The sequence below is a fragment of the Miniopterus schreibersii genome (genome assembly GCF_964146895.1).
Source record: "Miniopterus schreibersii genome assembly, chromosome: X".
NCBI classification, from domain to species: Eukaryota; Metazoa; Chordata; class Mammalia; order Chiroptera; family Miniopteridae; genus Miniopterus; species Miniopterus schreibersii.
The window spans coordinates 23,109,451-23,134,341 of NC_138104.1; the positions used below are offsets into that span (position 1 = coordinate 23,109,451).

General features: G+C 41.6%; 1 protein-coding gene across 7 annotated transcripts in view; it reads right to left on the reverse strand.

Annotated features, from left to right (window-relative positions):
* The window catches only part of TMEM164 (transmembrane protein 164), a 174,741-nt gene that overhangs the window by 25,145 nt on the left and 124,705 nt on the right, over positions 1 to 24,891 (reverse strand). For all 7 annotated transcript variants that reach the window (XM_081125962.1, XM_081125961.1, XM_081125960.1 and 4 more), the window contains one exon: positions 5,796 to 5,874. In XM_081125962.1, the coding sequence (XP_080982088.1) occupies positions 5,796 to 5,874 (79 nt within the window). The remainder of the gene's footprint in view (positions 1 to 5,795; positions 5,875 to 24,891) is intronic.

Genomic DNA, 24,891 nt, shown 5'->3' on the forward strand with positions numbered 1-24,891 from the left:
ATGTGGATGGAAGGAAGAGGGGGAAGGGAAGGTGACTTTTTGTATCCTAGATTTTGAAGTACAAATGGTCCATGACATACGGTAGTTGCTGACAGGATTTTCTGACTTTAAGACAGTGTGAAAGCAATACACATTCAGTAGAAACCATACTTTGAATTTTTAATTTGGATCTTTTCCTAGGCTAGTGATACGCAGTATCATACTCTCTCATGATGCTGGACAGTGGCTCCCAGCTCCCAGCCTCGTGATCACGAGGGTAAACCACTGATACTCCACAGCATATTCATTGTTAGGTGATTTTGCCCAACTGGAGGCTAATGTAAGTGTTCTGAGAATGTTTAAGGTAGGCTAGGGTAAACTATGATGTTCGTTTGGTAAGTTAGGTGTATTAAATGCATTTTTACCATATTATTTTCAACTTATGATGGGTTTATTGGGACATAACCCCACTGTAAATCGAGGAGCATCTGTATATCAATGAATTATGCAAAGAAAGAATCAAGAGGAAAAATGAACTGATTTTATGCCCTTTCTTAAAACTTTCACTGACTTTCCACAGCTCTTAGAATAAAGACCAAATCCCTGACCATGGTCAAAAAGCCCTCCATATCTGACTCCTGCCTGTCCCTCATGTCCTGTGTTACTCATCCTCTCCAGGCTCCCTCTCCTGCTGCAGTGCTGTTATACATGTTATTCTGTCTGGCTATAAGAGTTCACCTCTGCTAATCCTACACTTCCCTTGTAAACTCCTCTATTCATCCTTCAGCTCTCAGTTGAAATGTCACTTCGTCAGGGAACTTTCCCCCAAACCTCCAACCCAGGTCAGCTTGTGTAGCTTGTGTTGCTGTAAGCTCTCATAAAAACATGTTCCTTTCCTTCAGAGTATTTACCACAGGTATACAGGGTGGGGCAAAAGTAGGTTTACTGTTGTTCATATGGAAAATAATATAATAATTAATAAATAATAATTCAAGAATAAACTGTTTTGTGTGCTCACAGATGTAAACTTACTTTTGCCCTGCCCTGAATACATTCATTTCTGTGATTATTTGATTCATGTCTGTCTCTTCCCACTACAATATGAATTCTGATATTCACTCATCAGGGCACCCCAGTGACCAGTGCAGAGCCTGGCAGAAATAAAGCACATGTAAATATGTTGCTATGATTGGAATGTTTGTGTCCTCCCAAATTCATATGGTGCAATCCTAACCCAGAAAGATGATGGTATTAGGAGATGAGGCCTTTGGGAGGTACTTAGGTCATCAAGCTGGAGCCCTCATGATAGGATCAATGCCCTAGAAAAGAGGCTCCAAAGAGATTCTTCACCCCTTCCAGCATGTGAGAATATAGTCAGAAAGTGCTGGCTATGAACCAGGAAGAGGGCCCTCACCAGAAGGTTACCATCCTAGCATCTTGACTTGAACTTCCAAGATTCCAGAACTATGAGAAATAAACTTATGATTTTTATAACCTATCCAGTTGGTGGTATGTTGTTATAGCAGCCTGAATGGATGAAGACACATGTGTTATACGAATGGATGAATCAGATACAGGGGTAGCAATGATTCCAAGGTTTTAGTTGGGGTGACTAGGTGGTGCCATCTCTCAAAACAACCACAGGAAGAGAAGCAGGGCCAATGGGGAAGATAATGAGTGCAGCATGGACAGGTTGAGTTTGAGGGGTGCTCAGGATGATTAGGTGGAGAAGCTGAGTAACAATATAAAACTGATTCTCCTAAGTCTGGGCTGCACATAGGAATGCAGTGGTCATCTCTGTATAGGCTGTTGGTTAAACTGTGTAAGCTCATGAGACCATGTCAGGAGTAGCAAGCGAAAGGTGATCCCAGAACAGAACTCTGGGGAAATCAATATCTCAGAAAATGGAGAAAAAAGAACTAAAGAAGACAGGAAGATACAGTCAGTGAGATAGATAAGCCAAGAGAGGGATAGATTTTGAAAGCCCCAAGAGCAGAGCCTTATCCATGTAACCACTTATATTATTATGATGTATATAATATAGGTCCTTACATCTACTGGGGGTTTTTTCCTAAAATATATTTGTTTGTAAGAGAAACTTTATATTATCCATGAAATCCTGAATTTACTGCACTGGGTATATATTTTAATATATGTTATTTACATAACTATTTTTTTAAAAGTTTATTTCTGTACCACCTGAAATCACAAGATGTTGAGAGCACAATTATAACAGAAACCATGGAACTTTAGTCGTCCAAATCTAAATGACTTGAAAGATTTTCTCTAGTAGGCCAAGACAGGGCACTGGGATTGGACACTGGTCCCAGTGGAAGGGGGAAGGGAGTGAAACATTTTCAGGAGCTGGTAAAAGGAAAGTCCCAGTAATTGGTCATAGTGGTATAAGCTGATTGAGAAAAGGAGGAGTAGAGATTTTAGTCAAAGAAAGGAACATAGAGGCTTACAATCTCAGACAGGGGAGTTTAAGGGGAAGGAGTAAGGCAATGTCCAGATGGCTAAAAAGAAAGGGATGCAGAAGTCACCTAATTAAGAAACCCAAACCTTAAGAAGCTGCAGGTGGAATGAACAGTCCTCACTAGAAGTCTCTCAGCATGCTCGCTAGCATTGTAATGGAAAATTTGAGAGCCCATGGGCCAGAGACATCTAGGAATGTGGGGCAAGTGACCAGGAGGTTACATGATGGTAGTGATGAAATAGGGTCAAGAGAATGGTAAAGTAGAAGCATTTTCACATAAGGTAGAGATAAAATAATGGTCTGGAAGAGACAGTGGGGAGCCAGGCAGAACATGGGGTTGAGCAGAAAGGGCTGTTTCCATTAGAGGTAGCTTTGGGAAGGAGATAGGACTTTGTGTTCTGTGAAGAGCTGGTGGTAGAGCTAGGGGGTTATACAAAAATACATTTTCAGAGGGCCAAAGGCAAAGAGTTCAGAGGAAAAGAAACAGAAATCAAGAACCAAGCTGGTGGAAGAAAAGAGTATAGTGGACAAAGATGGTGGTATAGAAGGACTGAAGGAACAAGGGAGGAATGGGGTTCTCATTAAGCACCATTCACCACCTCAAAATCACAGGAAAAAGCAGGACTGTGCCTTTTAAGAAAACAGAGCTCCTGGGAACAAGAGGTATCTATAGGAGGGCTGTCTTGCCTTGGGTAAAACCCCTGAGCCAGTTATTTCTGGAAAATCACAAGAGACTTCTAGGGAAGAAAAGTCCCAAACCCTCAGCTTTTTTGGTTTATAGGAAATAATCTTCCCATTGCTCACTGCAGATCCACTTCTCCTTTGCAAGGCCTAGGACCAAGGCTCTGACTGAAGATCAAACCAGCCTGAGAAAATCTAGATTATTCTCTAAATGCTCATAATTTCCCCCACATGAACAGCAGGTGGCAGTAAAGAGCCACAAGAGAAGCTGAGCCCACACAAGAACCCAGAAATGGTGAAGGGAAAGTGAACCAGACTTCAGAAATCATATCATGCTCCCATGGTACCCTATGTCACACTTACCACGTTGTATTATAATTATCTATCTTCTGCCATTGATGAGGAGGGGAGGCTCACAGCCTAATGTAATAAGGAGACAGACATCTGTCTTTGAAGACAACATTGCATATGGGAAAGAATACTGGTTTGGGAGGGGATCTAGGCTAACTTTGAATCTGGACTGTGGGCAAGGTACCTAACATTTCTGAGTCTTGATTTTCTCTTCCGTGGAAGGAGGTTTTTTTTCACCAGGTTAGTTGTGATGAAAAAATAGATAAAACATGCCTAGTACAGTATATTACAGATAGTAAACACTCAATAAAAAAGTAGGCATCGATATTTATTGTGATTATTATTACTCTTATCATTATTATAGCCTCATCTCAGGGTCAGGCACCAGAGGAAATGGGGAAAAAAATCACAAATAGTAGGAAATAAATTGGAATTAAGACTTGGAATTCCTACTTCCTCAGCTCAGTTTTCCTAAACAGTGCAGCAATAGACCCAATAGAAGGCCACAGTAGAATCAGCCACTTCTAGAATGTGCTTGCTTCCCAGATTGTGGTTTGTTTATTGGGTCGTTGGGGAGAGAGGAGAATGGCTGCTTCGTATTTTCCATGTCAGACCAGTCTAGCTCAGCTACCTGAAGGATTTTTATAGGCACCTCAGAGCACAGATAGGTTTAACTAATAGCCATGTGCACCCATCAAAACTTGCATCACACCCCTCAGAAACCAGCAACAATGAATGGTGGGGGTCTGGAGCCCTGGAGCCCTGCCTGGTCCTCTTCAGAATGCATCTATCCCCAAGACTTGAATATTATTAGGAAGCTATTGCCTGTGCCACAGGGGACAGACAAGAGAAATGGCACAGATTTCCTGGCCATTGAAACTTCAAACTTCCCTTAAAGCTCAAAGGGGAAAATAATGTGTTTAAAGCATATTCAAAGTTAAGATCATTTGACAGCGTGAGACCCCAAGTGGCTGTACAGGGTAAAAACAGTCTTGAAAAATATTTAGATATCTCTTAAGAATCCTAATTGATAGAAACCTGGGGGAGAGGGCAAACCTCTGGACAGGTAGTAGCCATCATAGACAGTAATAATGCCCATCCTCCAACATGTCCCTGAATTGACTGGTCCTTGAGGCTATCTCATGCCAGAAGTTCTTAAGATTTGCCAGAATTCCTGAGTTAGAGGAACCACACTTCCAAACGATATTCCAAAAGGTTCAAGGGCCCATGTGGACTGTTGTCATTTTTTAAATATGTTTTTATTGATTTCAGAGAGAGAAGGGGAGAGAGAGAGAAAGATAGAAACATCAATGATGAGTCCTTGATTGGCTGCTTATTGCAGACCTCCCACTGGGGATTGAGCCTGCAACCCCGGCATGCGCCCTGACTGGGAACTGTGACCTCCTGGTTCATAGATCGACGCACAACCACTGAGGCACTTTGGCAGGGCTCAGGCAATATAAATGAAACCCTTGCTGCCTCGGGTCAAGTAGGGAAGGTTGATCTCAGAAAACTCCCAGCAACCTACATAAAGAGGCTAGTGGCTAAGACTAGGAGAGGACGTCTTCCAGGTATAGGCTTTACAGGATGGTAAAAAGACAGAAGGAGCTGCTCTCACACTTAGTCTAAAAGATATAGGAACTACCCTTCCTTTTTGTCTCCTACACAATAGAGGGAGGGGATAATTTAAGGGGCATTGCATGGTCACAAATCAGTTTCCATTCTAGGCCACCTCTCCCAGGTTGATGGTCTCATCCTCATGACCAAATGAAAGTTTTCAATAGTTTATTTTACATGAAGGTCACTGCTTTCACCTGACTCTTCCCTCAATCCCATCATCCCCCAATCCTTCGATTTCTTGCCTCTTTCAGTATTTCTTTTGTTCTGAGAGGATGGGTACTATAAGCAAGAGCACAAGGTCTGTCTCTTGAGAGAACTGAGTGCTTCCTTCTCTCCTTCCACCCTATACTGCACACTAAGGCAAGTAGAAGGCACAAGCACAAGCGAGTGACAGAGCGTGAGAGGTTCCATGCAAATCCAAACAACCACAGAGCCCAAGGCCTAGGCCCTGAGATAGGCAGTCAGCAGCACCAAGCTCACCCACAAAGGGTAGTTCTGAAAAGCCCCCAGAGTCTTTGCAGGCCTTATCCATGCCCATTTCCCACTGCCTGGCATAAAGCATGCTGCATAAACCCAGTGAGGCAGCAGTTCAAGATCCTAGTAGGCACCCAAAAGTTTGTGATTCCCCAAAACAGAAGGGAGAGCCGAGGTGTTGGGGTGGTACAGGGGTATGGTCCTCTGGACTTACCTCCTTTCCAAAGCAGGTAGATGGGCACCACGTAGAGCATAACATGCTGAATGTAGTAAACCTCCAATTCAAAGGGGAGCTGTAAGGACAGGAGGGAGAGGTATTTCAGAGCAGAGAGCACACATTTCCACAGATTCTGAACTTGAACGATCTTGCTCTTTACAACCCACATCTTTAGCAACCCCATGTATTTCACCAGTTCACCTCCCTTCACAATCAGACAAAAAAGACTGAAATAAATATACCTATGACCTAGGTCGGCATCTTCCAAAGTGTATTTTGCAGAGATGGCACTTGAAAAATGTCCCACTAAGAAAGTTGGTTACCCCATAACTTCTGTCTGTAAAAACCAGTGGGGATTGTGGCTAAGGGAGACAGAGGGCTCTGGAGTCTCAAGCAGTTCCTCTTAAAGGGCCCACACACCGACTTACTCAGATTTACTCCCTCTGAGCTCCAGCACTGGGACAGCAGCTTGAAATGAATCAGGGACATACGGGGAGGAACTGAATTGTCTGGCATCAGGGTGAGAGATGGGGGCAGCTTTCTGCCAGACAGAAGTGCTGGCAGAGACTATTGTTCCTTTTCTGAGATATATCCTCACAGAGCCAGCAGGCAAGTGCCATATCTGAGTCTCCATCTACCTGGCTCACACTGTTTGCCCCATCCTGGTGATTCCCTGAGGCTCTGCCCCACTGGAATTTTGGGCCGACCTGAGCTGTTTCCAGTGGCTTTTCCAAATGAATGGCTTGTCTTGGCTCATATTTCAGACTTTCCTAAAATCTCTCTAACAAGCTGCATCTGGCCTCTGCACACTCTATACCTCTTGCTAAGTGAACCCAGGCCTGGCACTAGCGGCAGCCCAACATTGGTTTGCAGCTTGGTCTCTCCTGGGCACTTCCAAGCCCAGCACACATAGCAGCCATCTGCAGATTGCTCTGTAGCTCGTGGTGGATGGCCTCAGGCAGGGCACAGGCAGTGGCTGACCTTGCACCTCCCAGGAGTCCCCAGAGCCAGTGCACCCAGTAGACAGCTTCAAACCACACTGGATTAAAACCTATCACTTCCATGAGTGACACACTCAAGAAGTGGACTCAGTAAGCATCAAAGCCCCACTGAAGCAAGTCCTGTTCTGTAGGGTTGACTCCTGCACAGCAGCTCCTCTTCTACAGTTGCAGCTGGTCAGCATGGGAATCAATCCCTCCCAGTGATGTGCCAACAGCAATCAAGTCTCAAATATAACAGAACAGTGCACATAGCCCACACAGGAATGCACCTGGAGTGCCCAGCTCGGGTGACTGTGGAGGCTATGCCACTGGGCCCCACAGTACACCTATAACACCAGGCCACTCTACCAAGTCTGGGAGATGTAGCATATCTACCTAATACATGGAAACAAACACAGGGAAGAAGTCAAAATACAAAGGAAAAGAAACAGGCCCCAATTGAAAAACCAAGAAAGATCTCCAGAAAAAGAACTAAATGAAACAGAGGCAAGCTAATTACCAGATACAGAGTTCTAAACAATGGTTATAAGAATGCTCAAGGAACTTAGTGAGAGCTTCAAGAAACTTACTGAGAACTTCAACAGCATGAAAAAGGACATAGAAACCATAAAAAATAACCAGTCAGAAATGAAGAATACAATAACTATAATGAAGAATACATGGCATGGAATCAAAAGTACAGTAGATAAAGCAGAGGATAAAATAAACAATTTGGAAGATAAAAAAGCAAAAAATACCCAATCAGAATAGCAAAAAGAAAAAAAAAAATTTAGAAGAGGATAGTGTAATGAGCCTTTGGGACAACTTCGAGCATACCAACATTTGCATCATGGGGGTGCCAAAAGGAGAAGAGAGAGCAAGGAACTGAAAACCTATTTGAAAAAAATAATGACAGAAAACTTCTCTAACTTGGTGAAGGAAATATACATACAAGTCCAGGAAGCACAGAGAGTCCCAAACAAGATGAACCCAAAGAGGCCCACACCAAGACACATCACAATTAAAATGCAAAATATTAAAGACAAAGAGAGAATCTTAAAAGCAGCAAGAGAAAAGCAGTACAAAAGAGCTCCCATAAGACTGTCAACTGATTTCTCAACAGAAACTTTGCAGGCTAGAAGAGATTGGCAAGAAATATTCAAAGTAATGTAAAGGAAGGCCCTACAATCAAGATTACTCTACACAGCAAAGCCATCATTTAGAATGGAAGGACAGATAAAGAGCTTCCCGGACAAGAAAAAGCTAAAGGAGTTCATCACCATCAAACCAGTATTACAAGAAATGTTAAAGGGTGTTTTTTAAGAATAAGAAGAAAAGCAAGATAAAAAATAAGAGCAATAAAATGACAGTAAATACATATCTATGAACAACTGAATCTAAAAAACAATAAACGAACAAGCAGAACAGAAACAGGTTCATAGATATAGAGAACATTTTGACAGTTGGCAGATGGGAGGGGTGTTTGGGGATTGGTGAAAAAGTTGAAGGGATTAAAAAGTAAAAATTGGCTGTTACAGAATAGTTATGGGGGTGTAATGTACAGTATAGCGAATATAGTCAATAATATTCTAATAACTATGTATGGTGTCAGATGGGCATGAGATTTATTGGGATGATCACTTAGTAAGTTATATAATGCCTAATCACTGGGTATACAACTGAAACTAATATAATATTGTATGTCAACTGTAATTAAAAAATTTAAAAATGATTTTAAAAAGATAAAGAAAGTTGGTTAAAAGTGTAAGAAATATTGCATACAATATAGTCTCTTGCAGATTCACCATGTATATTAGTGGTATGTATATGAAGGACCTGGGTGGTCTCTACAATTACAAAATCTGCTTAGTATTATTTATACAGTGTTTCCCAAAGTTAGTTAGCCTGTGCCTTTTAAGAAATAACACTCAGTATTCTGCAGAATATACTGGAAGAAAGATAACCTTATGTCACTTCCTGTTCCTGGTGAATAGTTAGTGAGCTATTTAAAAGCTTACTTATCAGTTGACATGAAGAACATATGGAATAGGATTTATTATTCCTAATTTCCAGATTAAAAAAAAAAAATGATTGCTAGATCCAATGTGGTCTAGATCCAAGAATAAAGAGTTTCCCTACTGGATATTTGGGGTCAGTCCAGAGTTAGTCCTACTTTTGGGTGAAGACCAAGCAACTGGGCCAATATTTTTTGTCATATGTTGCCAAAAAATTGTCTCCAAATTCCCTCCATCCAACAAACCCATTCATTCACTCTTGTTTCCCATCTCTCTCCCAAAATGGAAGCTCTGGATTACCGAGGCAGAGCACAGTTTCAAATTGGCATAGGCACCATGCTATAGACCCTGGCAGCGAGTGGAGAATGGAAATGGCTGGGTGACTAACTCAGTTTTAGCAGCTGGCAAGAGGCCAAGCCTCCAGGCTTACACAGCTCTCAGCGCACGATCACACACACACACATACACACACCCAAGGGGAAGCCCAGAGAGACAAGAACACCCAGGGAAAGGGTCAGCTGCCTCCTTGTTCCCTACAGGACATGCACAGAAGCAAGGCTATGTGCTAATGAGAGGAGGCATTTATGGGCTCTCCAGACCCAGGAGCCCACGCCTGCCTTGTGTCAAGAGCTGAAACTAAAAGATGGCAGAGCTCCCAGAATGGGAGCTTGGACGACTGTAGATGCTGGATAGACACTGGCTCTGGTTCTTGAAAACAAAAACCCACGCAGAAGAAAATTTTCCCATGGATCCAGATGATGCTCAACTATTATTCTATGTTCACAGAGGGAAATGTAAAACTCCACAAAAAGAGATGAGGTTCCAAGCATCTCTCTAGACCATGCTGGAACAGCTGGGAAAAAATCATGGGGTTTGACAATGGGCATCACAAGCAAGAGGTAGTTAGGCTTGAGTGGCGTGCACTGGACCCTCATAGTAATGTGGTCTTGGATCACCCTACTTTCTTTAATTTCAGTACTGCTTCATGCTTTTTCAAATGTTTTTACATCTACCATTGAAACAATTCTCTCAAAAGCCCCATGAGGTAGGGGGGTAAAGTATCATTATCCACATTTGACAGATGAGGAAACTGAGATGCAAAAGGGTTAACTGACTTGACGCTGGTCACCCAGAAAATGGATAAGGAGGAAAAAGACCCAGGACTGAGTGCTCTGGCTATAATCTGAATTTTCAGGTACTTAAGGGACTTGACCTCTTCTTGAAACGGGCCTGGGAACCCAGGCTGCTCTCCCACACAGGGAGCAGAGAACCAGGCCAAGGGCCCCCAGCCCCTGGTCCCAGCCAGGTCATCAAACAGTACCTCTGCTAGCCTCTTAGACTCTATTTACCCCACTGGACTCACAGTGCCCACTTGCATCTCCCTCCTTGACAGCCATCCTAGGAAGCAAACTGCCCACCTGCATGTTCAGTTTAGAACCATGGCTGCAAGCAAGGACTTTGGAGTCTGTCAAATCTGTGTTCTAGATTTGATTCTGCCACTTAATAGCCCTGTGGTCTCAGGCAAGGCACTTAACCTCTCCACCCCAATGAAATGAAAATAACTGTGCTGTTAAAAGATTGCTGTGCCATGGCTAGTGTTGCTCAATAGTTAGAGAGTTGGCCCATGAACCGAAGGGTTGCAGGTTCGGTCGAGGGCACATACCTGGGTTGCAGATTCGATCCTTGGCCCTGGTCAGGGTGCATGTGGTAGGCAACTGATCGATGTGTCTCTCTCACATCAATGTTTCTGTTTCTGTTTCTGTTTCTGTTTCTGTTTCTGTTTCATTCTCTCTCTCTCTCTCTCTCTCCCCCTTCCCCATTCCCTTCCGCTCTCCCTCTCTCCCGTCCACTCTCTCTAAAAACCAATGGAAAAAATATCCTAGGGTAAGGATTAACAAAAAACAAACAAACAAACAAACAAAGATTGTTGTAAGATTTCTAATTTTTTTTTAACATAACAAACATTTATATAGTACTTATTATGTGCCAGGAACTATCATAAGCACTTTGTTAACTATTAATCCACCTAATCATTATAACAACTGTGCACCAGATCCTTGAACAACGTTGTTTCCTTCAACATTGTTTTGTTAAAAAATTGATGACATGCTGTAGGCACTAAACTCTTGTTTATATCAATTAGCCTGTGGTAAAATTAGTTTTGTTATAGGTTGTTTCGCTTAGTCAGAGAACCTATTAATGATGTTAAGTGAGGACTTCCTGTACTATTCTAATTATCATCATTTTAGAGATGAGAAACTGAGGCACAGAGAGGTTATAAATAACTTACCTGAGGGTACATGACTCACTCGGTGACAGAATCAAGATTCAAACCCAGGCAGTCTGGCTCTAGAGTATGTAGATTTACCTGGTATACTCTGCTACCCACTACCACTCCCTCCACCCACCCACCCCCATCCAAAACAAAGCCTGACACCCAGTAGATATGCAGTGGATGGAAGCAGTTATCATTTACAGGAGTGGTAATGGTGGTACATTAGCAGCAGCAAAATTAGTGCATGTCCTCACTGTCCCTCCACATGAGAACTTGGCCCAGCCCCTCCCAGTTCACATGATCCTCACCTTCACAGCCTGCTCTGCCCCACTGTGGCCCCAGCCCCACATCACAGAGTGGCCCAGCTTGGCCTGCAATACAGCCTCCTGTCTCCAGCCCACTGAGGCTGTGTAGACATCTCAGGCACAGATCTCAGTTGGAATAGTGAGGCAGCCCCCATCAGCAGTGTCCTTTCTCTGAGGGCTGCCTCACTCACTATTCCAAGAGTTCCCTACCTTGGAAGGCCGTAGAGAGTGTTAAACTGAGTGTGCTTACCACTGACAGCCAGAGCCAGGGAGGAGAAAGAAGATATAGGCAAAGGAGGAAGTGTAGGAAAATAGGAAGAAGAAAGGAAAGAGATGAAAGAGAAGGGGGGCGACATAAGAAAAAACACAGAAGTGGAGGAAGAAGGGAGCTTACTAGGTGCAAGAACCTACCACTGGTCATTTAATAAAAATATTTATTAAGCCCAGCCGGGCGTGGCTCAGCAGTTGAGCATCGACCTAGGATCCAGGCGATCGGAGTTTGATTCCTGGTCAGGGCACATGCCCGGGTTGCGGGCTCGATCCCCAGTCGGGGGCGTGCAGGAGGCAGCCGATCAATGACTCTCTCATCACTGATGTTTCTGTCTCTCTCTCTCCCTCTCCTTTCTTCTCTCTGAAATCAATAAAGATATATTTATAAATAAAAAAATAAAATAAAATAAATAAATAAATAAATAAATAAATAAATTTATTAAGTACTTATGTACCACGCACTGTGTTAAATACTTTTACCTGTGTTATCTCATTTAATTATTACAAGTTTCCTATGAAGCAGGAACTATGATCACCCCCATTTGACAGATAAGGAAACTGAGGCCCAGAGCCATTAAATGACATCCAAAGAATAAGTGGCAGGGCAGGGATGGTAAACGGTAATCAGCAATGAGGAAGGAAAAAAAGGCAATTTTCTTTACTGAGCACTGAATCTAGGCCTAGTCCCAGGGACTTTCTCATGGAGCCTCCCCATCCTCTTTTCCCCATTTTGCAAACACTATGTGTAAAATGTCATACTTCCCCCAAAAGAAGTTCTACTTGGCTGATTCATTTCTAACCTACAGAACTCACATCTGGAACTCCACTCTAATGTACGCATCCTGGTTCCTTTTCAGCTGGAGGATTCCCAAAGCTTTAGACCAAAAGTCTTACATCACTGGGATTGAAAGTCAAAAGTAATAAAAACATTTTAAGTTGCACAGATCATTAACATCCTTCTCACAGCCAAGTCAACATCTTTTCTAGAGTCAGACTGCCTAAAACACTAGGTGCATGGACTCTGTCCAAGGAAAGATCCTGACCTCCTTCCTCTAGCCCTATATCCCTGGTTACTTCAGTCACCATACAAAGCCCAAGACTCCCTGGTCACTGCCCAACACCTGAATGAACTCTATCCTCTGGATCCCAGTGATATCACACTCTTCTCTAAGCAATCCCTTCACCTTCTTGCTTTAACAAAAACCTGGTCTTCCCACAAGGACACTGCTATTTCTACAACCTTCTCAAGTTGTGGGTGATTTTCCTCCAATATCGCCTTGTATCACTGGGCAGGGGGTGGTGGGGGGGTGGTATCTTGTTTGTTCCTCACTGCTTCTTCTAAACTGCTGTCTTTTCCAGACCATTCTCTCTGCCTTCTTTCTAACCACTCAATGTGAATCTCATATCATTAGACTCAACCACCCACTACTCTTCTTGTTACAGTCATCTGTGAACCCTCTACATGTGTATTCCCTTTCAGTGCTTGAAGACTTTAACTCTGGCCTCCCTGTCTCTCCTTTCTGACACACCTTTGTCAAAATCCTTGTGTTTCCAATATTTAGCAATACTCTGGTCTCTCAATGCCATGATGTTTAGTCCCCTTGAGATCTCATCTCCAGCTAACCTCAGCCCTTTATTCCTATTGTCATACCTGTCATTACTAATATCTGGAATCCCTACATAAACTCTGTCGTGTATCACACTCTTCAACCACCACTTCTTATCTATCCAACTCACTCCCCCTCATATCCCGAATCTAACAATCTTTCTACTTTATTGGAACCTAGTCTATCAATCCTACCACCTTTTTATTGCCCCTCACTAGTCTCGTGTCCTCACTTCTATGTTTACCTATCACACCCTGGACACCCTCTCTCCCTTTTTCCTACTTGCCATGCAAAACCACATTTCTGGTTAAATCCAACTCTCTGCCTCCATGTCCCTATACCATACAAGTAAGCATGACTGAAGAAAAATATAAAGCTATGCTTTTAACCCTTTAAACTCATGATTGCAAATTTTGAGTGGGCCCTAAATTTGACCCCATGATCTGACTGCATTCCCAAGTCCATTCACACTCTCCTGTCTCCTAGACAACTATTCACAGCTTCTCCCACTTTCGTCAAATCTTCACTCATCTTCCCCCTCAGCTGGTGATATGGTTTCCTCTTTCATTGGACGGGGGCGAAGCATTGTAAGAGGACATGCACAAGCTCTCACCTTGACATCACCCTCCTCCCTGAACCCATCCCCACAGCTGCTTTTTTTTCTTCTGCTGCTTTGCAGAAACACCCATGCTGTTAGCTAAGGCTACCTCTCCCATTCATGCACTAGATCCTATCCTTTCTCACCAACTCAACGTCACACCTGCAATTGTCCTTTTCTTCCCACTGGATTATTCCCATCAGAAAACAAACAAGTTACAGTATTTTTAATTTAAAGAAACAAAAATTCTTGAGCCCACTTTTTCCTCTAGCTATCATCCCCTTTATCTGTTTCCCTTCATAGCAAAACTCCTCAAAACATTTGTCTCTCCTCGTTGCCATCATTTCCTATTCTCTAAATTATCCTTCATCCACTCCAATCAATTTTCATGCCCACCACTTCCCCTAAATTGCTTTTATTACCAATGACCTCCATGTTCCTAATTCCTATGGGTAATGAGGATGGAAGCTAGCCCATATGGTATCTTTGTATGAATTCTAAATAGCTGCCCCTTCTTCATCCTTATGTCAGGGTGTCAATTTTAGGTATCTTCTTATTTGACCCATCAGCAGCATTTGATGCAGTTGATCATTCTCTCATTCTTAAAACACTTTCTGCACTGGGCATCTAGGTCATCGCTCTCTGTTCTTCCCCTATCTCAATGACTCACATTCTCAATCTCCTTTGCTGAATCTTCCTTATGTCCCACACCTTTAAATATTAGAAGGGACCAGAGCCAATTCCTTGGTTCTCTTTTCTATCTACTATCATTCAGTAGATAATCTTATTCAGTTCCTGGCTCTAAATGCCATCTATATACTGATGACTCCCAAATGAATATCTCTAGTCTAGAGTCAGGCTGCTAAGACTGAAATTCTACCTCTATCATTTAGTTGCTATGAACCTTTGGGTGAATCATTAATCTTCCTCTACTTCAGTTGGCTCATTTGTAAAATGGGAATGATAATAGTACCTATCTCATCAAACTGTGGTGAAATTAGGTGATATGAGGCATGGCATAGTGCTGGCATATAATATGTACTCAATAAACATTGGCTGTTATTATCCTCCTCCTCTTCAACATCAATCAGTCAGTAAATGGTAAAGCCAGGATTTCAATCCCAGCCAACAAGACTTAATGCCAGGTCTCCTTGGATGAAAAGCAGATGGTCTTTTCATCTTATCATTCTGCCTTAGCAAGAACCTCCAGCAAGAGATGGTGGCAGCTGGGCCTGCCCCACAGCCCTAAGATACATATCAGTATATTTATCAGGTGACTGCTAGGGTAACGTTAGCTTCCCAAATCAATCCATTCTTTTGGCCCATCTCTAGGTGAGTTTCTCTCCGGAGACCTCTTTATTTCTCGAAGGAATTTCAACACTGCTCTCCTCTTCTCACCCATGACAATCTCATTCTTATTCTCATCCAATCAATAAAAAAATAACACTCATTGAGACATGACTAAGTGTCAGGTATTGTACCTGGCTCTGGGTATACTTCAATAATGAAGACACAGTCCCTTCCCTTCAAGAGTTCATAGTCTAGTTGACGAGGCTAACATATAAAAGTTTAATATCTGTGCAAACAAAAAATCATGGAAGTACCTGTAAATCAGGCATTGAATTTGGTTTGATGTTTTCTTTTAAAGTCAGGGAGACTCCTGTATGATGTACAGTTGTGTAGAGCTACTGTTGGTGGCTAGGTTCATGGGATGCTCATAGAGGCAGAGACACCAGTTAGGGACTGGCAACAGCAATGCCTAAATCAAGCTTAAGGCAGAGGCAGCAAGAGAAGAGAAGGTAGACAGACTTGAGAGATGGTAAGAAAGTTGAATCATCAGGACTAAGCAGTTGATTAGGTAGTGGTTATGCAGGAGTAAGAGGAGGAAAGATGTCAAAGATATAGGGGCTTCTCCTTAAGTTGGAGCCTACAGTCAAGGAAGCAGATTGGAGGAGGTGGGGTACAAGAAAAGAAGCTGGGACCATGCTGAGTTTGTGAGGCTAGGGTGTAGCCTGACAGGATGCTCATAAGTCAGTGGGAAAGTGGGCCTGGAAAGGATGAGAAGAGTTAAAAGGCAAGTGATATACATGTATAACTATGCATTACACATACACACACACACACACACACACACACACACTTTATAAAGCACAACCTGGAAAAGTAAAAGGATACAATTCTAAAATGCATCGAAATGCTAATATTTTCTTTAATCACCCGAATAGAACATCTTATGCACCCCACTTTGCAGACACCTGCTCCATAGTACTCTTTCAGGAAGAGTCCATTAGTAGAGAAATATGGAAGATATAACTCAAGATCAGTATCAATAAAGAAAAATAATTGTAAAGAATGGGAGAGACATGAACATACTTACAGACTTACAGAGGGAAGGAATCAACAGAAAGGAAGAGGCTAAAGAAGCAAGAGGGGCAGGAGGGCACTGGATGGTGAGAGGACCTGAAGCAGGCATGGGATGGAACCCAGAGCACAAACAGAAGGATTTGCTCGGGCTCTAGGAGATGAGCAGCAAAAGATAAGCTGAAGTGAGAATAACTATAAAAGGGAGGGGCATGCTAGAAATTGAGGGAGCTCACTACTTAGGAACTCACACTACATGGCAGCAAATTTGGCATTACTTAGAGTCCATGGCTGATGATGAGATACAAAGGGAGGACAGGTGTATATAAAGAGAGGATACTGGTGCCAGCTCAGCCGCAGACTGCAGCCTCTTGGGAGAAAAAAAAAAAAAAAAAGAGAGAGAATCAGAAAAGATAATTGCTATAGCTCTCCCCCTGCCCCCAAATTCATGCCCAATGTGATGGTATTTAGAGGTGGGGCCTTATTAAGTCATGAAAGTGGAGCCCTCATGAATAGAATCAGTGCCCTTATAAAAGAGGCCCCAGAAAGCACCCTAGCCCTTTACGCCCTGTGATGACACAATGAAAACTCTGTGACCTGGAAGAGCCCCTCAGTAGACCAGGCTGATACCCTGGTCTCGAACTTCCAGCCTCCAGAACTGTGAGAAAGACTTCTGTTGTTTATAAGCCACCCAGTCTATGGTATTTTTCTATAGAAACCTGAACAGACTAAAACAAAAATTCATTTCCCTTAGAGGCGAAGGGGAAAGGGAAGGGAAAGGATGCAACCCACTGTTATTTCTGCCTTTGGTAATATTCCTGCCAACCAAGTTTGGCTTTAGAACACTGTATCTTCATTAACTGACCACAGACTTTTACTGTGGTTGTGGTCTGCTTGTGCCACAAACTCTTTGGGAATAAATACCACTTGTTAGAGGAGCCACAAAAGGAATGCCTGCAAGCTAAAATGAACCACAATGCACTATAGAACAGAATACCATGCTGCTATTAAAAACAAGGTGCCATGAAGAAACAGACAAATCCAGAATGTGGAACTTTCTGTGAAACAACTGGCCTGGATTAATCAAAATTTCAATGTCATGGCCCTGGACAGTGTCGCTCAGTTGGTTGGAGCATGACCCCATAAACCTACAGGTCGTGGGTTTGATCCCCAGCAGGGGTGCGTATGGGAGGCAGCCAATCAATGTTCTTCTCTCTCTTTTTCCCTCTCCCTTCCTCGCTTTCTAAAATCAATAAAAACATATTTTTTAAAAATTTCAATATCGTGAATGAAGAAGGTAGAGGGACTGTTTCTAGATTTAGAAAAATAAACAAAAACTGAAGAGATAGAACAATCAAAGCAGTCTTGAAATTTGATTGGATTCTAATTTGTTTAAAGTTAAAAAGCTATTTTGGGAACAATTGTGGAAATGTGAATATAAACTGATTATTAGATAAAGTATACAGTATTATAGAATTGTTGATAATTTTCTTGAGTGTGATAATGGTACAGCGCTTTTAAATGATAATGTTCTTATTCTTAGGAGTTTCAAGCTGAAGTATTTAGAACTGAAGTGTAAACATGGCTACAATTTTTTTAAAATGATTCAGCAAACTTACATAGAAAGAGAAATGAACTTTGAAAGTGAATATGGAAAAAAGTTAATTGTTGAATCTAGCTGGAGGGCATATAGTCGTTTGTTACACTATTATTTCAACTCTTCAGCATGTTTGAAAACTTTTATAATAAAAAGTTGTAAATGTGTAAAAATTAAATGAATTTAAATGAGGAAATTCTGAACTAATATGATAAAATCCTAAGAAATATTAACTGGAAGGAAAAACAAGGTACACTGATAAAGGACAACAATTTGTCAATATTTATTAAAAATTTTGAGTACCCATTCACTTTGACTCACAAATTTAACTTCTAAGAATTTATACTAACAGAGATACCTGCATACATGCTCAAAGCTATATCTATAAAAATGTTCACTGCAACATTATTTGTAATAACAAAACAACAAACAAAAAAACAAACAAACATCCATTAGTAGCAGAGTCATCAAAAAATACTCTGGAAGATTAATTATACAACCATTTACAAAAAAGGAGGTACAACCATTTGTAGGTAAATCTATGCTGTATAAAGCATGATCCTTTGTATAGAAGAAAAAAGGAAAAATTAATATTTGTATTTTTAGATGTATGTAAATACATAAAAAAGGACCAAGATTATATATGCCCAACTGGGCAGGGGAGCAGGACTGGGAAGGAGAGGTTGGGATAGAGAAGGAGAGACCTTGACTGTATACTTGTATATCCTTATATATCCTATATACCTTAACTATACACTTGCACATCCTATACACTTGTAAATGAATATGTTTTACAGCAGATGAATATATTCCTTTATTAATCATGTAGCTAAACATTTTTAAAAGTCAAAGAGGTGAAAAGAAGACTGTACCAAATGGTTAGTGGCAATTACTTCTGGGGAGTGGGAGGAGAGAACTTTCATGTTATATTCTTCATATCTCTATATATCCTTAACCAAGAGGATATATTAAGCTATTAAGGATTAGTGTACATTTTTCTTGTTTTTAAGAAATCCCTCTTTCAGAGTATCTGAGTATGTAAAGGAAATAACATGTAAAGGGAGGAGTCTATAAACATGTAAATCCTTTGTTCTCATTTTATCCAACTCTGTGACCCCACCCCCACACCCAGTAAAGACAGATATCCCTGGCTCTACCAGGCACCTGATATTCCATGCTATCCTCATGATCTGATGTGGAGAGAGGGAGTGGTAAGTGACAGGCTTGGGGGAGACAGGTCTTTCCTTTAGGAGTCTAAACCCTATGAGGCTACTCCTGACTTCCTCCTTGGTGCTCAGAGCCCTCAAGAGACCAGGAGGGCAGACTTGTAGTTGTTAGATAGCAGTCCCCAACCAGCTCACTAATGTCAGAATAAAGTATTTGGAGCCCATGAAAGATGTAATTTGCTCTGATGGTGCAGCTACTTGTGCAAGTGTATTTCCTGGTGTGAAAGATATAGCAGCCCAGACCTGCCTGCCTTGGCTAGGGGAGCCCATAGAACTTCACTGAGTGGCAATTTCAGGTCCCCAGCTTTTGAATATGTTGCCACACTTAGGTGTTTCCTTTCACCAAGATGAAAATGAAACCTCTTAGCTCTTCTCCTCCCACCTCTAATGGGCTTAAAAGTTGCTGCCTATATTATCCTGGGAAATAGCAAAGTGCAATTCCTTAGTATTGTTGCTGTTATGAAAAGTCATTTCTAAAAAGACAAGATAGTAAGCTCTGGTATTCTGCCCACCTAATAGCAATAAGAACTAACATTTGAGTGTTCTCAGGGCAAATGTCATAACAAAGTCTGTTGCATTTTCCTAAAGATGTAATGCAGAGGAGGAAGAAGATAATGATGATCATAATGGCTTATGCTTACTGATTTTTATAGGTTGAATTATATCCCCCAAAATTCATATGTTCAAGTCTTAACTACAAGTACCTCAGAATGTGCCTATATTTAAAGATAGGGCCTTTAAAGAAGAAATTAGGATAGGAGGATTAAAGATGGTGGCGGACTGAGTGGAAGTTACATTGACCCTCTCCAGGGACCAAACCGGAATTACAACCAAAATATAGAAAAACCATTCTGAATAATTAACTGCAACTGAAGACGAGCTGGAAAGCACCCTCATAACCAACGACAAAATGTGCAGACCATGTAGAGACTGGTAGGAAGTATGGAGGTATGAAAGGGCTGGCTGCGTTCCCACAGGCAGCAGCTGAAGGTCCGGAGGGATATCTCAGCTGTGGAGGGTTCCCACTGAGGACTCTGGGGCCTAAACCCCAGGCTGGGCTTCCTAGCCAAGAGCACCAGAACTGAGGAAGGTGCTCACATAACATCTGGCTGTGAAAAGCAGCTATGTTTCTGTATGCCAGGGAGAGATGGCTAGAAATGCAGGCACCCTCTTAAAGAGCCAACACACAAAGTTTCCTGTGCAGCCTCTCACTTTGGGCTCCAGCAGAGGGAGGGCAGAGTGGACTTGTGCTGTGTGAGGAGAATCTAGGTTTGTGGGCTCTAGAGATAGAGCTCAGAGGACACCCCTCTGGATTCCTGTGTTGAGTCATTCCCCCATAGTACAGAGGACATCTTTCAAGGCAGATATTTACCTTCCAAGCAGCTTTTGCCTGAGGGGGAAGTAACTGCCCCACCCTGCTGGAAAATCTCTTGCCCTACTCTGTGGAGTTTCTACAACTTGAGGTTCATTAAAAGAATTAGATTAATCACTCTGAAGGCAGACGCAGACCTCAGAGTGCTTTGAGTCTTTGTCTGATCTGCTTCTGGACCCAGGCCTTGGAAAAGCAGACTTTGGTGTGCATCTTGGTCCTGTCCAAACACACCTAGCCCCAACAGAGGGGACCTTAGGTTGTTGATAGCTCCAAAAAGGGTACTCAGGGCCAGTCACAAACAGCGTCTGACATTGGCCTGCACCAGAGACCTTCCAAAAAGATTAAGAGTCCTAGCAGACTTACCTAATACATAGAAACAAACCCAAATAGGCAGACAAAGTGGGGAGACAAAAAAAGAAGCCCCAAATGAAAGAACAGGAGAAGTCTCCAGAAAAAGAGCTAAATAAAATGGAGATAAGCAATCTATCAGATATAGAGTTCAGAATACTAATTGTAAGGATGCTCAACAACATTAAAAAAGATATGGAAACTATGAAAAATGACCAGTCAGAAATGAAGGATGGCATAGCAGAAATAAAGAATACATTGGAAGTAATAAACAGCAGATTAGAGGAAGCTGAAGATCAGATCAGCAAATTAGATGACAAGGAAGAAAAAAAATCACTCAATCAGAAACCCAAAAACAAAAAGCAATTAAAAAACAGGAGGACAGTTTCAGGGAGCTGTGGGACAAGATGAAACGTAATAATATTCGCAACATAGGAGTGCCAGAAGAGGTAAAAAGTAAGCAAGGGTTAGAGAATCTGTTTGAAGAAATAATGGCGTAAAAATTCCCTAACCTGGTGAAGGAAAAAGTCACACAAGTTCAGGAGGCACAGAGAGTCCCAAGCAAGAAGAATCCAAAGAGGCCCAGGTCCAGATACATCATAATTAAAATGCCAAAAATTCAAGACAAAGAGAATATTAAAGGCAGCAAGAGAAAAGCAATATGTTACCTACAAAGGGGTTCCCATAAGGCTGTCAGCTGACTTCTCATCAGAAACTCTACAGGCCAGAAGGGAATGGCATGAAGTATTCAAGGTAATGCAAAACAAGGATCCGAAACCAAGAGTCCTCTATCCAGCATGGCTATCATTCAAAATAGATAGTGAAATAAAGAGTTTCCCAGACAAAAAAAAAGGCTAAAGGATTTATCACCACCAAACCAGCATTGCAGGAAATGTTAAAGAAACTGCTGTAATTAGAAGTAGAAATAGAAGCATTGCAAGAAATGTTAAAAGGACTGCTATAATAATAAAAAAGACATATAGAGAGAAACATAGACATAAAGAATTAAAATGGCAATAAATAAGGACCTATCAACCATCACCTTAAGGGCTTTAAGGGAGGATCAACAGCAATACAGTCATAGTCACAGACGTTAACACCCCACTGACTTCACTGGATAGATCTTCCAGACAAAAAGTCAATACAGAAACAGTGAATCTAAATGGCACACTAGATCAGATGGATTTAACTGATATTTGCAGAACATTTCACCCCAAAGCTGCAGAATGTACATTCCTCTCAATTGTATATGGGTCGTTCTCAAAGACAGACCACATGTTAGGACACAAAACCAGTCTCTACAAGTTCAAGAAGATTCAAATCATATCAAGCATCTCAGATCACAATGGCATGAAATTAGAAATCAACTACAGTAAAACCACTCAAAAACATTCAAACACATGGAGGCTAAATAGCATGTTATTAAACAATGAATGGGTTACCAGTAAGATCAAGAAAGAAATAAAAAACTTCCTGGAAACAAATGAAAATGAACACACAACCCAAAATCTATGGGACACAGTGAAAGCAGTCCTAAGAGGGAAGTTCATAGTACTATGGGCTTACCTCAAACGTAAGAAAAATTTTTAGAAAACTATCTAACCCTACAACTTAAAGAATTAGAAAGCTCCCCTGTGAAGCCATCCGGACCAGCGCTTTTGTTTGCTGGGATTTTTTTTTTTACTACTGCTTCAATTTCATCCGTTGTTATTAGACTATTCAGGTTTTCTGATTCTTCTTGATTCAGTTTTTCATGATCTCACTCATATGTGGAATCTAATGTTCAAAATGGACCAAGGAACAAAATAGATCCAGAGCCATAGAAGGATGGAACAGACTGATGAATCTCAGTGGGAAGGCATGGGTGGGGGAGTGGGTGGGGAGATATTAATCAAAGAAATTACATGTATATATGCATAACCCATGAACATAGACAATAGTGTGGCGAAGGCCTGGGGGGCGGATGCAGGGTGGAGGAGATCAATGGGGGGGAAAAGGGGGGATACCTGTAATACTTTCAACAATAAAGAAGAAATTAGGATAAAATGAAGTCCTATGGCTAGGCTCTAATGTAATATGACTGGTGTCTTTACAAGCAGAGGAAATTAGGATGCAGAGAGACACAGAGGAAAGACCATGTGAAGGCACTGGAAGAAGAGGCCATTTACAAGCCGAAGAGAGACTCTCAGAAAAATCTAATGCTAGTGACATTTTGATCTTAGACTCCTGGCCTCTAAAACTGTGTGTGGGGGGGAAAGTCTCTACTGTTTAAGCCACCCAGTGTGTATTATTTGTTATGAGAACCCAAACAAATTAATATACTGATCAACCATATACTATTGAGTTAGGCCCTGTACTAAGCCTTTTACAGCTATTAACTCCATTCATCTTCATAACACACTTAGGAGGTAGCACCTATTGTTATTCTCTAATTTTAAGATAAGAAAACTCAGGCAGAGAGGTTTCTGTAATAGTAAAATATTAGAAAACACCAAATGCCCATCTCAAGGAGAATAGAGAAAGATATTGTGGTATATCTATATGATAGAATGTTACATCACAGTGAAAATGTAACTATAGTTATATTCAGTAATAGTGAAAAATATTAGTAATATAATGTCGAATAAAATAAGCCAACCCCAGAAAAGTACATATGACATAATACTTTTTCATAAGGGACAAAAAACAACTAAAATTAAATAATATATTATTTAGGAATAAACATATACACAGACACATGCACATATGAGGGGGTGGGGGATGGGGGGGACTCTATTTTCAAAAGGAGCAAAGGAATGATTACCAAAATTCAGGTTAGTGGTTTCACTGGGGTGGACAGGAAGGTAGGAAGCAGGATGGAGAAGCACATAGGAAAACACAAGTTATTATTAATGTGTCTACTCCTTGCATTGGGTTCATCATAGTCATTTATTACATTATCCATAAAGAAACAAATATATTTGTGAACAAAATTAAAGCGTGCTATGTATGGACAAATGGTGGAGTTTGTTATAAATAGAGGATTGTAAATATGATTACCCCAACTGTGTGCAACCAAGTTCTCTTCAAATAAAAAAGGGGTAAGGGTTCATTTAAATAACTTGTCTGAGTCTCCAGGCTTATTAAATGGCTGAGCCATGATGAGAGCCCAGGAAACCTGGCTCCAGAATGCATGATCTTAACCACTGTTGTCTGCTCAATACTCCAGGCTGTTCCCCTGATGGAAAAGAAATAGGGTCTACTATGAAACATGAAATCCTACCCTACCTAGCTACCATAATATAGGCACTAGCCATCAAAGCGGACCCAGTGGTCTCCAAATTCACTAAATCCTGATTTACCACTTCTTCAGACTGGGCCAAAAGTTCAACTTTCATGTAGAAATATGAGAGAAGCTTTGAGTAGACAAGAAGGTACTTTAGGACTTAGAAGTCCAGCCCTGAAGACATTATTTAACTTTTTACTCAAGGAGAGAAAGTAAATATTTGTGTGGCTCTCCCCAAAGAATTCAGGGGAAAGTCTAATGATAGATATTGTTCCAATGGCTAATGATAGACATTGTTCAAAAAGCCTATAGAGGAATCAGGGTAGCTGCAAGTCAAAGATAATCAGCTTATTGCAGAGGCCAAACTGTGCCCGCAGAATGACTTATCCAGGATTGGCTTTCCTGGTTAGGTGGCAAGACAAGGGGCTCCATGAGGGCCTTTTGCACTATTGAAAGGGCCAAGGCACCATTCTCTCCTGCCTTGGGTTATAAATTCTACCCAGAAAATGTAAGCTATGCAGAGTGGGAGATACAAGAGGAAAGGTACTAAACTCACAGTCCCTCATCAGTCCAAGCAGCCTGTGGTACCATCCATCTATATTTTAGTACCTTCATGAGTATCAGATGGCTTGAAATAAGTCCAACCCCACACTAGCACGAGAGCAAAGAAAGGGACAAAATCATCTGAGATTTGGCTCTCAGCCCCGTCAAAACAGCTCAAGGGCACTCAGTACCCAGCCCACTGACCACCAACAACCTAATAGGGAATCCTGTTAACCTTCTACTCCTTTGATGAGTAGAAGATTAACCAGAATCTTCTTTGGACCCACTGGGATGGGGCCCAGCATTGTGTATTTTAATAAAGCTCCTTAAT